Genomic DNA, 14,587 nt, shown 5'->3' with positions numbered 1-14,587 from the left:
GGGGATGAAAAGTTTTCATTTAAAGAAGCATAGGGCAGGATCGAGGGCAGGATGACCGGAGCACAGCTGATACTGTAACTAGAGGATGGATACCCAACCAAACCCTGACGAGACCCAACGGCACAGTACGGGCAGGGTTCGGACAGATATGTAGAACTGGTGTTTGCGTTCGGTCATGGTGTCGTGTGCGCGCAGCGTTCTTCATTTCCTGCTGCAGCATCAGCTGTGATCTGCTGGTCAGGGAGGATGGAGCAGAGGATGATTTCAAAGGAATGAAACATTCTTTTTTCTGCATAATAACATGTATTATTCTTATCTTTGATACATGGATTATGTAAATAGTTCCGATGGGTCTCTTGCGTGCACTGCGCCCCTGTTTGTGTTTCACTTTCTCTTGTTACCCGTGCGCTGATTTGATGTTGACATTAACAGTTGTTTGTAAATAAAATCAGTGCTTACCACTAAAAAAAAAAACAAATATGTAATTTCCTTGTGAAAAAAACGAGGTTTTCACTTTTGGGTCGGACTCAGACGAGAAAATGCGTCTCGATCCGCATTCCAAATGTCATGCAGTTCTCCCGTTCTTGTCTCCCATGTTCTCCCTGTTCTTCCATGTTCTCTTTAGACGGGATGATACTGACATTTGTGTAAAGCACTTTGTGGTTTTTTTACCTGAGAAAAGCGCTCTATAAATAAATATTGATTACTTATTTATTTACTCGCCGTTCATGTGACTATTTACTGCAAGACCTGTGCACATGCCTCTATGATTATCTGTGGAACCAAACAGTAGTTTAGTCCACTGTGATTGTCTTCTCTCAGTCTCCAAACCATCTTCTTCTCACTCTTCTTTATTTCCAAGCCGTCGAGAACTTGCACCAGCATCATGTGAGCCCAGAACAGCAGTACAACATGTATCACACAATCTTTTCAAGGCAATAGAGATAAATGTGTGTGGGCTCATACTCTTTGGTCTAGAGCGCTTCATCACCCATTAGCATTCAAAAAACTTCAAATTAATGTTTATTTTTTCTCAAACCTGCCCTATGCTGCTTTAATAATTTGCTCTTTTATAGGGCAATCAAGTTTACAGGAAGCTGATGGATATTGGACATCCATGAAATCTATTATTGTTTCTCTGTTGGGTCTGTAGTTTTCTATCCATTTTCTTATTTACATTTAAATAAATACTGTTCAAGAAATCTGGGGAGAATGTCAACATTCCAATATGTTTTGAGAAGAACTAACAAAAACACGTAAATAAAACAAAAATGTATCTTGTTTGCGTTCTCACTGAGCAACATGTTTTTACTTCCTTTCTCTATGGTTTCAATCGTTTTTTATGCTCTTTTGTCTGTCTGTCACTTTCTTCTCAAGCTCTGCTAAAGCTCCGTCTGTCGCCATCAGTCAACAACCATGGCAACCGCTGAACGTAACAAGCTGATCATTATGTGTTCAAAGGGAAATTGATAGGTGCTGGGAGAAAATATGTGGGAGGAGATCAATAATGAGGTAGAAACGCCACAGTGAACAGAAAAGAAGGTGGTGACATTTCTTCGGTCTGACAGAATGAGGCAGTGAGTGAGAATAAAAGAGAGTAAAAGTGAAAACTTTTTGTTTCTATAAAAACTTTTTTGATGGCCTAACAACAAAAAAGCAGCAACTTTAACAAAGAAAGTATTTCAGTTATTTGACACCACTAAATAAAGATGTGACTCGGTTTTCTACAAAAAAATGTGACTTGACCAAATCTCAGATTTCATACTAACCCAAGTTCTCTAAAATCATGTTTTATAAATTAGTATTTACAAAGTAATTTGGTCAGTAAACCACATTTGAAGTAAATATTTAGATTACGGTTTGGATCTTGGTCGAACATTAGATTTCTTTTTAAGGCAACTGTGTTTGCAACAGAAATCATAAAGGCCAATCACAAATTTCAGTTAAATATTAGCGAACTTGCCTTATCTTGCGTTTCTCATATTGATCCTCAATAAGATATTGTATTAAGATATTAGCCAGTTATTAGAATATTTCACTGATTTGAAAGTCATTTTTTCAGCACAAAATTTCATAATAGAGAAAAAAAAAAGATGAACTTCAATCAAAGAAGAGTCGGTTTAAACTCAAAATGGCGAGTGCCAGAGAAGAAAACCCTTCAGATGTATCTGACGCTCTCTAAAGCTTCTCAGGAAGCAGAATGTGTTTGCTTGATAGGAGTCATTATCCCCCCGTCAGAGCCAATGATGGCAGGACAGGTAATAGCTGGTAATTAACCAGCTGAGTGACAGCTACCAAGCCTTGGTGCTCGAGTCCTTTCAATTGGATGTAATTACTCTAAGGGGGGTAAGAGAGGCTGCCTTAAAAAAAAAAAAAAAAAGGGTACCTGATTTGTCTTTTGTCAGTGCGTCTGTAAGCGCTGTTTCTTCTCCCATCATCTCTTTCTCGCCATCTTTGCCTTTTTCTGCAATGGAGTGACTTTTTTGTGCGTTTTTCTGTCGATTCCTCTGCATCTCCAAGGCCTTCAGTTTACGAGCATGTTTGTGACCTTTGTAATGAGCCTCTGCTTGGGTCTGGTAGTCACACACAAACAAATATAAGCACACACGAAGATGAAAATAATGATTGGAGTTAGTTTTTTTAGGGTATATATGCAGTCTGCCTTATTTAATTACAGACAAACAGCCTCAGAAAACTGTCGTCTCTCCATCTGCTTCACTGTGTGTCAGAAGAATTGAGATTACACATACTGTATTATTCGGACTGTAAGGCGCACCAGATTATAAGGCGCACTGGTTTATTACTATTATTATTATTATTATCATTTTTATTATTATTATTATCATTAAGGTGCATTAAGTGAAACAAAATAGGCAGATAAGTCAAACTTTATTCAACTCATTAACAATAACTCTCAACATTGTTAAGGTTTAACACATAAAATACAGAACAATACACTCACTTTTTCAGTTCAATCCTCTTCCACAAATCCACTAAAGTAAGCATGTCTCTTAACAGGTGCCATTTTGGGGTTGTAACTTTTTCAAGATTATTATTTTACTACAACATTTTGCTGACAGAAATATCTGAAATGTGAACTATCCACTAATCCTGATCAGGGTCATGGGGTGATGGAGTTTGTCTCGGCTTATTTCGGGTATAATGAAGGGCACAGTCTAGATAGGTCACCAGGCCATGCCATGGATAACATGAAGACAGTTGTGCACACATTCTTTCTTTCAGTTAATTTAGAGAACAAGGGCTTGGACTGTGGGATTCAGTATGCTGTCATTAAAAGTTTTACCCAAATATATTTGAGCTCACGGCTATGGGTTTTAATAATTTCAAGGAATGAAATGTGAGCTAGAAAATAACTCCCAGACACAAACGCAGAGCAGGGACAGAAATGGACAAGATTTAAGGGTAACACAAAAGGCCTTAGCTTCATACAGTAGGTCAGAGAAAGGGAGAATAATTGTCATTTAGCCAAAACAATCTAAAAAAAAATATATCCAGAGTAAAAATATTGAATACATATGAATAGATACAGTAGGTGTGATAAAACAGAAAAAGCCAGATAGGCTAAAGGGCCATGATAACCTTTTGAAAGAGCCTCGACATTAGAAAATAGTGATGAAAACACAGAAATGACACAAAATACATTAACAGCCTGCTTCAAAAAAAGGTAGGAACATTTTTTTTTTTTTTTCCAATTAATTCATTAATCCCCCCCCCTTTTTTTTTTTTGAAAAAAATTAAGATAAAAAAAATAAATAAAATTAAAAAAAATGGGGGAAAAAAAGAAAAAACAACTGGGAAAAAAAGAAAGAAGGGAAAAAGACAGAAAAAAAGTAAAAAAAAAACAAACAAAAAAATTATTGAAGCACACAAAGAGAGAAAATAATCAAACCATAATCTAGTTCTTAAAACATCAAAACACTGACACACTACTTTGAGATCAATTCTTTGCAGTAAAATCTTGTAGTGACATTAATTTTTTACTTTTGTACATCTATATTTCTCCTTAGGTCTCATGGGCTGTTTGTAGTTCACACAGAAAACCCTGCAGACTTACGGTGGAGTTGAAGCGCAGGTGACAAATGTTGCAGGAAATGATGGGTTTTCTCTTGGGAGGAGCCACTCCAAAGGTGTGATTGATCACTGCCTTCTGCACAGGGTCCATCTAAAATACACAAAACACACACACTAAGAAATAAAAAGAATCTCATGTAGTCGTTTAAGGTTTTAAGGTTAAGGATTTCTTTACCAAACATTTTGTCATGCAATGATCCTTGAGCATGCAAATGTCTGATGTCTGAATTCCGGCCATCTATATTTATCAAAATATGCAGTGAAGTGTTAAACGAACATTTTCAACCACTTCCACTTATGTTTTTAATCCCGATGCCACAGCTGCTTTATTCAAGCTGTATTTTTAGCGAGACTCCCAGACAGAGAGAATTACACAGCCTCCCATGTGCCTTTGCAATTTTCCTCGAACAGTCCTGATTCTGGGTAAAGCTAAATGGTGAATATAAACGTCTGTCGCTCACTTGCACAAAGCCTGACCAAATGTGTCAGAGTGTCTGTGTGTGACTGACAGAAGGGCTTGATTTAGAACACGTCAAAGCAATATGTTGGTGCTGATAGGCTACGATGTTGCTTTAAATGTCACCTAAGAATATTTAGTTAGTCAATCCTAATTAATAGGTAAAGCATGGTGTGTTATGAAATAAATAGTTATTTAATATTGCTTGGATTGGCCTGCTCTTATCTTTAGAAAAAAAAAGTTTAAAAAAAAGATGATTAGCTCCAAATGTCGGTGTTTTTTTTGTCTGTTAGTAGGATTACATTCAAAATGCTTAATGTATTTTGACAAAATTTTAACCTAAGATAAACCTTTTGATATGGAAGATTCCATTAAATTTCATAGGGAATCCAGATCAATATACGAATTCTGGATCACGTTAAAAAATAGGCGTGTCATTATTGGCGAGATTTCAAAAATGTATATCTAAGTTCGTAATTGACTGATCTTTATGAAATTTGACTCAGTTTCATCCAGATCAGATCCAGAATGTACATTTCATAGTACGGAGCCCGGTAAGGGACATGGATGGGATTTTAAAAAAAAGGGGGTAATTATGGCGGAATCCCGACTTAGGGAGTCTGGATTCCGACTGACGAAGTCAGATAGTAACTCAGGGCCGGAGATAATCAGCGGTTTAAAGTAGAATGACCGTTTACATCGAGAATTATGATAAAGCCGTCAGAAGCCGACAGGAGCTTCATGGCGCGTTCAAGTACACCTCAAATCACACCAACAGTACTGTACAGGCTAATTGTATCAAAATTGCTTCATGGTGTGTTCAAGTACACCTCAGTTGCAAGCATAAATCACACCAACAATACTGTACAGGGTTATAGTACCGAAAATGCATCGAAAATCAAACTGTTTTCAGCAAACTCCAACACATTCTTCAAGCAATTTTGGTACAATATGCCTGTACAGTACTGTTGGTGTGATTTGAGGTGTACTTGAACGCACCATGAAGCTCCTGTCGGCTTCACCATAATTCTCGCTGTAATACGTGATGTAAATGGGCATTCTACTTTAAACCGCTGATTACCTCGGGGCCCGAGTTAATTATCTGGTGCCCCCCCACCCAACTTTACCTCGAACCCCGACTTATTATCTCGGGCTCCAAGTTAATATCTCATGACCCCAACTTAGTAAGTCAGGGTCCCGACATAATAACCCCCTTTTTTTAAAAATCTTATCCATGTGCCTTACCGGTCTCTGCATCATAGCGATTTCTGTGAGGAAAAAATGGGGGTGCCCATATTTGAACATACTGTATGGATATTAATGGGGATATAAATTTCTTCCAAGCCTTTAAAGTGTGAATAATAACAATTACCAAATGTATATTTGACGTTTGACAGAGGTTTGCACTCTTGAGTGCTCTTAATGATTAAAAACACTGTAGGAAAATAAACCTTTAGAAAAGTAAATTTTTCTTGTCGCTGTGTTAGCTTAGCTCACCAGGAAATATTTTGCATTATGACAGCGAGCAAACTCGTACAACTCCAAAGATGACATGTTCACTTGTAAACTTTGGAAGTGCTACCAGTAACCTCTAAACATTTCAGAAATCCCATGAATAAAATATGTGTCTACTCAAAAGTTGTAGCAGAGCATGACACACGCGCTACAGATGGTGCACAGCAGGAAACGGAGGATTGAAGGTCCCTTAATAAAGTTGCAGTGTTTTATATATTATAGTCTTAGGCTCCGTTTACACAAGAATGTTTGCTAGTGAAAACGCCAATATTTTGTTGCGTTATGGCGTTTCATTTACACAACAACAGCGTTTTGGTGCTTGAAGACTCATGTAGGCAAGTTTCTTTAATTACTCAGTGTTATTTAATAGCCACTCATTCTGCATTAAACTATAAACATGACAAGTAGCCTCATGCTAAGCTACAGAAGCTACGTAGAGGTTTAATGCTGTAACACCAGGGCCGGCCTTCCCGACAGGCAACACAGGTGGCCACCTAGGGCGCCATCTGCTGGAGGGGCAACAAATTGCCCCCGCTCCCAAATAATAATAATGATAATAATTTTGAAACATTTAATAAACATGAAACACACCCTTTACAATCACTGTTGTATATGTTTTCTCTTAATTAAATATTAATATTACAAATCTGTAACTATACCTGCTGATCTCCTGCCCATATTTATGCATATTTGTATTAATTTTATTCTTGTTATTCTTGTTCTATTCTATATCATTCTATTGTGTTGTTTGCATATTGTGTTCTTTGGTTTTAACGTTTTTGTTACTGACTAACGTCTTCATTGATCCAAGTGATGGTGAAGTAAATCTACACTTTGTTGGACAAATTCAGTTTAAATCCAAAGAGTGATGCAGATGAACACTCTTACTTGTGTTTGCTTATTTTGGTTCATTGCAAAATCCTACCGCCTGGCATGTTTACTCCATCGTTTTTTATGCTTCCAGTGATCCCATGTAAACAGAGATCGTTTTGAAACGTTGCCGTGTGAATGCGGACCTTTTTGGAAACAAAAACAGAACCCCCTTCTCCTAGTTCCCACACACGCAACTTCCTCCTACTCCCGACATGTCGAGTTGACTCGTTTGGCCCGGGAACTCCGCCAGTGTACCCGAGCAACCCCCTTTGAAAAACACAATTGACGTACATATACGTCAATGGCAGTGAACGTTTGGATTTGAAATGACGTATAAGTACGTCAATGGCAGTCAGTGAGTTAAAAGCAATGTTTTGATTAAGTGGACAGTCTCTGTATCTTTGTGTGACAGGTGTATGTCTGAGGTGTGAAGCAGGATCTTACCGTGCTGAAATTGGGGAAGAGGCTGAGTGGCGACGAGCCATTGACCCTGAGCGGCAGGAAGTGCTCCAGCTGGGCATGAGTCTGTTGTAAGATGTGTCGACCTGGCACTGGCAGCGAGCCCAGCAGTGGATGGACCTGCCTCTGTGACAGACCTGAAGCACAAACGGGTCACATTTGGTTCAAACGAGGCAGAAAACATCAGATACACACTGACTAATTATATATTTGAATGCCCATGAAAGAGTAAAAAACCCATTGAATGATTCACTCGCTAAAACCTGAACAGCTTTAGTAAAAAAAAAAGCAAACAATAAAGAAAGGCTTTCGCCATTTTTATACAGCATTTTATTTAATAATTCAAACATTTTAAAAATACATTTAATCAGTATTTGTATTATAATAAACTATTAGACTTTTCAGGGGACCCCATTTCAATTCTAGGCAACCCCACATGGGCTCACAACCCCAAGGTTGAAAAAACATTATCATGTTTTTTAAGTGTGCAGCGATGGGGGGTACATGGCTTCAGGTTAAATGTCTGAAGGGGTACGGGACTGTGAAAAGTTAGGGAACCACTGCTGTAAGGGTTCGTTCAGCAGGAATGAGGGAAGAATAGAGAATTATTTGCAACTCTACTTGGCTTTTCTTCATTTTCTCAGGACTTTGATGGATCACCAACACAACAATCCCTCCATTCTACTTGCAGCCCTTCCCGGTCTAATAAAGGCAGTGTGAAGCGCACCCTGACAAGAGACCAGTCTTTCAAAAGGTTAAATAAAACAAATAATCACCTGCACCATCCAATTTAGACACTTATTAACCCAAATAGCATGACGCAGATGTCCAGGGAGACATAAACCCTACTAAAGGAGGTCAGAACTGGAAAAAATAGTAGATATCTGATATTTAATTCATTCTCTGTTGGTTTAGTCAGACTCACATAGCCTGTCAAATCCATAATATCAAAAGACACATTGTTCCGTCACCCGCCGACACCATTATCAGCTATTTATTAAAAAAGTATTACATCAAACGTCATATACTAATGTTTTTGTATAGATTTTGTGGGTAGGTTAATATTAAATACACTTGTGCTTATGTTTAGTGCGTTTGCTGAAGAGTTGCTGAAGCGTCATGTATCCCTTGTCGTCATGTTTCCATTTTGCTAATAGAAACATTTGAACCAGAAATACAGTGCACTGACCAAAGAACTGCACAGCCAGGCGACAATCTGATCAGATCCTTATGAATTACAAAGCAGGCAATAACAAAACCGAGCAGACTGGAACTGGCAGTCTGTAACACTGATAACACGTAGAAATAAATGGGAGTTTTCTATCTGATGGAAAAGCAGAAACACAAGGTCAAGCTACAGAGAATAATACGCTGTGGTTGGACTCGGTGCAGAGGCAGAGCCATCTCATAATAATCTATAGCTATGAATCATTGCTTTGTGACCAAACCGTGCGACAAAAAATACACACGGATCTCAATACAAGCAGTTTTCTTTATTAACCTTATTATTTTATCAGTGAATTCTGTTTTTTGAGCTTTTTCAGTGGCAGTGCACAGTGGTTTTATTTACTTTATTAGAAAATTACACACAGATCATAAGGTATTTTTCTCCACTCTGTTGGATCAAAATGTTTAAAGTCCGTGTAAAGCAAATTCATCCATTTTCTTCCAAACACATTAAATAGGTCATAAATGTATTTTTTAAAAACGTGTAAAAAGCCATTCAACCATTTATAATGTAAATGTGGAGCTAGGCTTCACAAACTGTGTTTCAAATTTCTGTGTTCAGGATTTAATGGCGGGTCAGAAATCATAGCCATGTTATGTAACGGAGCCATCATTAGCATAAACCCGACCCTGCTGCTGAAGCACACCAAACTTTTGCAGCCTCCAGCGGGCGAAATTCGGTCCCTAGCCAAAAACAAACCACATATTCAGACTCGGGGGAATAAATTGCACTTTAAATTTTCAATAAAATTAGTACTTTTTTGCACCGCAATTTAGTTTTTCGCCTCTAGCAGGCGCAGTTCAGACCCTACCCGGGAGGGACGCACATATTCGGACTCGGGTGAAGAAGACCTTTCCGTGGACACCTCGTTTGGCCCGATCCAAGTTTTTTGGTCTCTCCCATAAGGTTGGGGTTAATACACGAAGGCGGCGCCCTTCCCGTGCGTGGGCGTGGTTCCAGTGCCTCTAAATGATACGCCCCCAGCGTTTTTTCACGATTTTGAGACCAAACTTAGCAATTTTTTTCATCTTTCAAATTTGACTCAGTGGTCAATGACACATATTTCTGTGGCGTGACAAACTCATAACAAATTTATTTCTGCTTTGACAGGCTGAATAAAGTCTGTGTAATGTCTGTTAATCTGAAATTAATCTTTTATGCATATAAAGACATGGGACAGATACGTTCATTAACTCCTTTAACCAGAAACAGATTTCCAACGGTCCTACAACAACTGGTAACGTTTATAATGAGGTATTCTCCTTTTAGTTTGGGTATTTCAGTGTACAGAGTGTGAGCTCAGGTGGTCCAGTTAACAAGTTGAATTAACTTTGGTGGTAATATTAGTTTAATCTAATCTTGTGGGGAATGTGTTCTCAAGAGTTTTTAAAAATAGTCACTTGTCATTTTGACTTTATGACCCAGAGTGTTAAACTGAATAATTACGGTCGTCATGATAGGTGAACCTAAATGTTTCAGTGACAACTCTGTAAATAGGGAATAATAGCAGGTCTATTTTTGGTTCAGATTCTGTCAAAATCTGTGAAATACTTGTATAAAGAGTTTGTTGAGTTGCAGAAGGAAATAAAAACAGGTCTGAGGCTTCATGTTTTGTGATGATGTGAATATTTGAAGGTATAGATGATCATCATGTAGATATCCACTTAACCAACTTATTCCTCAATGATTTTTTGGAGTATATTTGGGAAGGACTTACGCTGCCATATTTTATAGAACATGTGCTTTTTGTCTTTGATAAGATTCAGCATTATTTTATTACGTTTAAAATGGTCAAAATCGAACAAGGAGAGTGAACAAGTGGGAGGATATGAGTGGAAAATGAATATTAATAAACATACTTTATTTTACTATGTAAGGTAACTGTAGATAAGGTAAAGGGTACATAAACATAACAAGTACTATATTGAGTAAATATGACTAGAAAAGATTATTTGCAAAATTGTAGAACACAATACTGTAGAACTATCATGGTTAGTGGCCAAGGGTGACATACACAAATATATTTACCTGCTGCACAAACTCAAGAACTTGACAATTGTTTGTTTTGCTCTAAATGCAAATCCTCATTTTGAACAGAGCCAGTTCCTGCTGACTAATCTGTATTTACTTCCTTTTGTCTGCGCAGGAAAGCTGGAAGTGCAGGTCACAGCAGCCCAGCCTACCATACTGGGAACGGATGAAAGATTATGAGCCAGAGAAATTGAAGAAAACTGGGGTGGAAAGGCTTAATCTCTATTTATTTCAAGATTAGTCTGTGGCTGATTTGACATCACAGCCGCCACAAAGGGGGAGAAATTGCATCTTTTCGTTAAGGTTGGAAAGGGAAAAAAAACCAGTTTGAAGCGTTCAATGCAGCAAATGGTTTGAAAGCATCAGAGGAAAAGGGTGCATCGGCTTTTTCCTATGAGTTCATCTATCTGGACCAGACTTGTCTTCAGTCGGAGCCAACATGGCGGAATGGAGACACTGCTGCTACTAATGACAGCGTCTGATACGCCCCGTCCAAAAGATGCTAATGCATTCTGACATTGAAGCCTACATTATGCCCATTATTTATTTGTCTGCATTAAATATGAAAAGCACGTTATTAAAATACAACCACAACAACAACATTCATGTTCAAAATGCTCATTTTCCCACCACTTGAGATCAAATGGGTCCGTATTTGGCCCATGAACAAAACACCTCTGCTTTAAAGAGAAACTAAACCCCGAGTTTTTGGCTGACGTGTCTAAAATAATGCCCTGATTATGGGCGGGGCTCTACTCACTATAGCTCTCTATTCACAATTCTCTCAATACAACTTACTTGCCACATATCGCAGTCAACAGGGGCTAGTTTTTAGAATCGGGCCCATTACTCCATATGTGCCATGGGGCACCAGGAGGCCCCCAATTTTCAAATGACTACCCCTCCATTAACGCTCATTGACTCGGGCTGTAATCTGACATGGATGTTCTATGAGCGGATGTCAAGATCCTCTCGGAGACCTTTTTTTACTCGGTGGAACTGAGTCATTTAACTGAATTCTCGGGAACGTGGTACAAACTATTCTGCGCAGAGACGTTCCACGGGCCCGGCCTTAGTTCGACAAAACTTGTTATAGGAGGGGCGGGGCCAACAGTGGTGGTTTGTGACATAAGAAGCCACCAAAACATCACAATTCACCATTCGAAACCAATAAGCCTTTTCACCTTTCATAGGTCGATAGGGATATAAACGTCAACACGCTCGTTCACGCTGTTGATATTTCCAACCTAACAGTGTTTGTAATTTTATTCCAGAAATCTTTAGTGTTTTAATAGTATTTATATTATTCATATTACACATATTCAGACTCACTTTGAAAAGATACATTTACGAGGTACACCTTTCACTAACCAGGTCCATGATTATTTTTATTAAGCTAATATTTTATTTCAATTTACAAATTTGAAGGAAGTGCACAAGATGGACAGGTCAATGAGTGAAACAGTTTGAAAAGCCAGAAAAAAAACTGAATTTTTAGCTCGTGAACAGCATTATAGCTTTAGCAGCTAACTCGGCATTTCTACCTGGGAGACCATACTATATTTACGCAAAAAATATTTCAAGGAATCAATGCTCCAACGGGTAAAATAACCTAAATCTGTCAGACTCGCTGTCGGCCAAGGAGAGTTTATCCCTCTTGACCTTTGACCTCATGTGCAAGAACTGAACAGAGTGAGATTTCTGAGTGTAAAAAGGCTTATAGCAAAATTCAGTTGTAATAGCCATGTTTCAACCCATAGAGGGCAGCCACTCTTAAATTTTTACAAAAAAAAAAAAAAAAAAATCAGCAAAATGGAAATACTTCATACCATATACATTTGTTTTCAGCAGAAAAAAGTACTGTAGTTTTGGGGTTTTGTTACTCTATTAGTATTGTTGATCATAAAAATCACTGGAAAAGCAAATATTAACATTCTCACAACAAAGTATTTAAGAAATGACTGTTAACACACAATGTTTGATCAAATGTGTATGATTATGTATTAAAGAATGTCACAGCAAAAGCATCTTTCTACACTCCATAAAATATGTGCTTCTAACAATCGAAGTCTATAACACCATGAAACATCCAGCATTTTGAGTCATTAAACAGAAGTGGTTAACACACACTGCTTTTTCCTGCAATGATGATGCACTTCATTGCTTCACACAACAGGCAGAAAGCTTTGTGCTTATGATGAGCTCTGGAGGATGAATTAGCATCCATTAAAACCATCACTGACAGCTTCTCTGAGCAGGAAAAATCAAAAAGAAAAAGGAGAGTAAAGGCCTCATTTCCATGACAGCGAGAAACACTTGCCCTGCCTTGGTCTGTGTCGTACATAAATCACTTTTATTGTGACACAGTATGTTAGGGCCACATCAGACAATGATTTTCTGTCTGTCTTTCAGCAGGGTGCCATGCAGCACAGATCACACTCTTTGATTGTTTGATTTACATATTTTCTTTTCCCCTCTTTGAGACATTCCAAGTTATACCTTCGATGACATTTAATTTACTCTGTTTATATTGAAATCAAATGTATTGCACAGAATGTACGCAGCTGTTGTTTTTGTTTGTTTTTTCCTGAGAAATTGCTGCAATGTGGTCACGAATGATCCACCACCACTGAATGAATAATAAAACTGATATTTGGGAAATAAAAAAGGGGTGACTACCGACGAATTGAGTTCACGGAGTTTGTTGGGATCAGTTTAATTTCCCAACTCTCTGACCTTTTTCTAATGCTGAGGTAGGTTGGCATAAAATACTTTCAAAATAAACTGCCACCATACTACTTCAGTTGAGATAAGAGCCCCATCAGACCTGCAGTGCAGCAGCCTGTGGATGTGTGTTATGCTTTCATCGATATTTAAAGCCTGTGTGCAACGCTTTCCGCCTCATGAAATGAGTAATTATGGCTGTCTGTAACTGAAGGATTAGCAGCTTCAGAGATGACAATCACACCTTGAAATAAAGATTTTACAGGGACCAGGCCTATCAAGGCCACATAACATCTGACTGTTTCAGAGAGGAGAGTAAAGGTTTTATTTTGTCTACGCCTTCGCCGCACCCTGGATGAGACCAGAGTTGCAGTGTTCTGAACCAGCTAGAGTTGTTATTTCATCAAAAGTTAGTTGTTCAGATCTTTACTATTCAGGGAAAAACATGGCAATCATAGTATTTCGAACACAGAAAACTGACGCACAAAAGTTGCAAAGATTGTCAAAGACATGTACAACTAAGTGACTGCCGTGATATTTCAGTAAACGATGCAACTCAAATATAAACGACAGAAAAGTAAGGAGATTAAAGTGACTGCACCATTAGGTTGACAGCAGCAACACAACCAGAATAGTATACAATTATCTCTCTCCTACGTAACATCTAAGCTGTCAGACTTGGTGGGTCCTAAAGATGCGCCCCTTTCCCCTGCTTCATGCGTTAATAGTTTCCCACTCAGTTGGAAATCCATTACAGGGTTTGAGGGGCCAAATGTCTGGTGCTTATAGTGATGGACAGATTGACAGCAGCATGGGAATGAAGAGACGCTGAAGTGAAGCAAGCTTGGGTTCTGGGCATCAAATTTCATGATTAATCACATTAATCAATTGTTATTGTTTGAATTCTAAATGTTGATGTGTTAATGTGTTAATTACAGATCGTAGTACCTTTCATCATGGTTCTCTAGTCTGGGCTGGTGAAATTAAGTACTTTCCGAATAGTAAGTAAGTAAGTAAGTAGTTTATTTATAAAGCGCTTTTTGCAGATAAAATCACAAAGTGCTGTACAGAGTTGTGGTAATAGTTATTTTCTAAGACATTTTAGTCATATAAATCAGGTTTGCTTATTCTTCTGTTCATTCTTGCGTTGAGGACTGTTAAGGGTGTCCAAGTTGGTACCGGCCTATTTCTCATGCTCAAAAAATAGT

The 14,587-nt window shown here is 38.2% G+C and overlaps 1 protein-coding gene across 1 annotated transcript in view; it reads right to left on the bottom strand.

Moving 5' to 3' along the window:
* Window positions 1–14,587, bottom strand: part of LOC114481422 (zinc finger protein 385D-like) — a 55,735-nt gene that overhangs the window by 3,446 nt on the left and 37,702 nt on the right. The window contains exons 3-5 of the mRNA XM_028476244.1: window positions 7,382–7,533; window positions 4,076–4,183; window positions 2,387–2,573 (exon numbers count right to left, since the gene is read on the bottom strand). Of these exons, the coding sequence (XP_028332045.1) occupies window positions 2,387–2,573; window positions 4,076–4,183; window positions 7,382–7,533 (447 nt within the window). The remainder of the gene's footprint in view (window positions 1–2,386; window positions 2,574–4,075; window positions 4,184–7,381; window positions 7,534–14,587) is intronic.

The sequence above is a fragment of the Gouania willdenowi genome, chromosome 19, assembly GCF_900634775.1.
Source record: "Gouania willdenowi chromosome 19, fGouWil2.1, whole genome shotgun sequence".
NCBI lineage: Eukaryota > Metazoa > Chordata > Actinopteri > Blenniiformes > Gobiesocidae > Gouania > Gouania willdenowi.
Note: the sequence above shows the minus strand (reverse complement) of the source record. Positions and strands in the feature narration are given on the sequence as shown.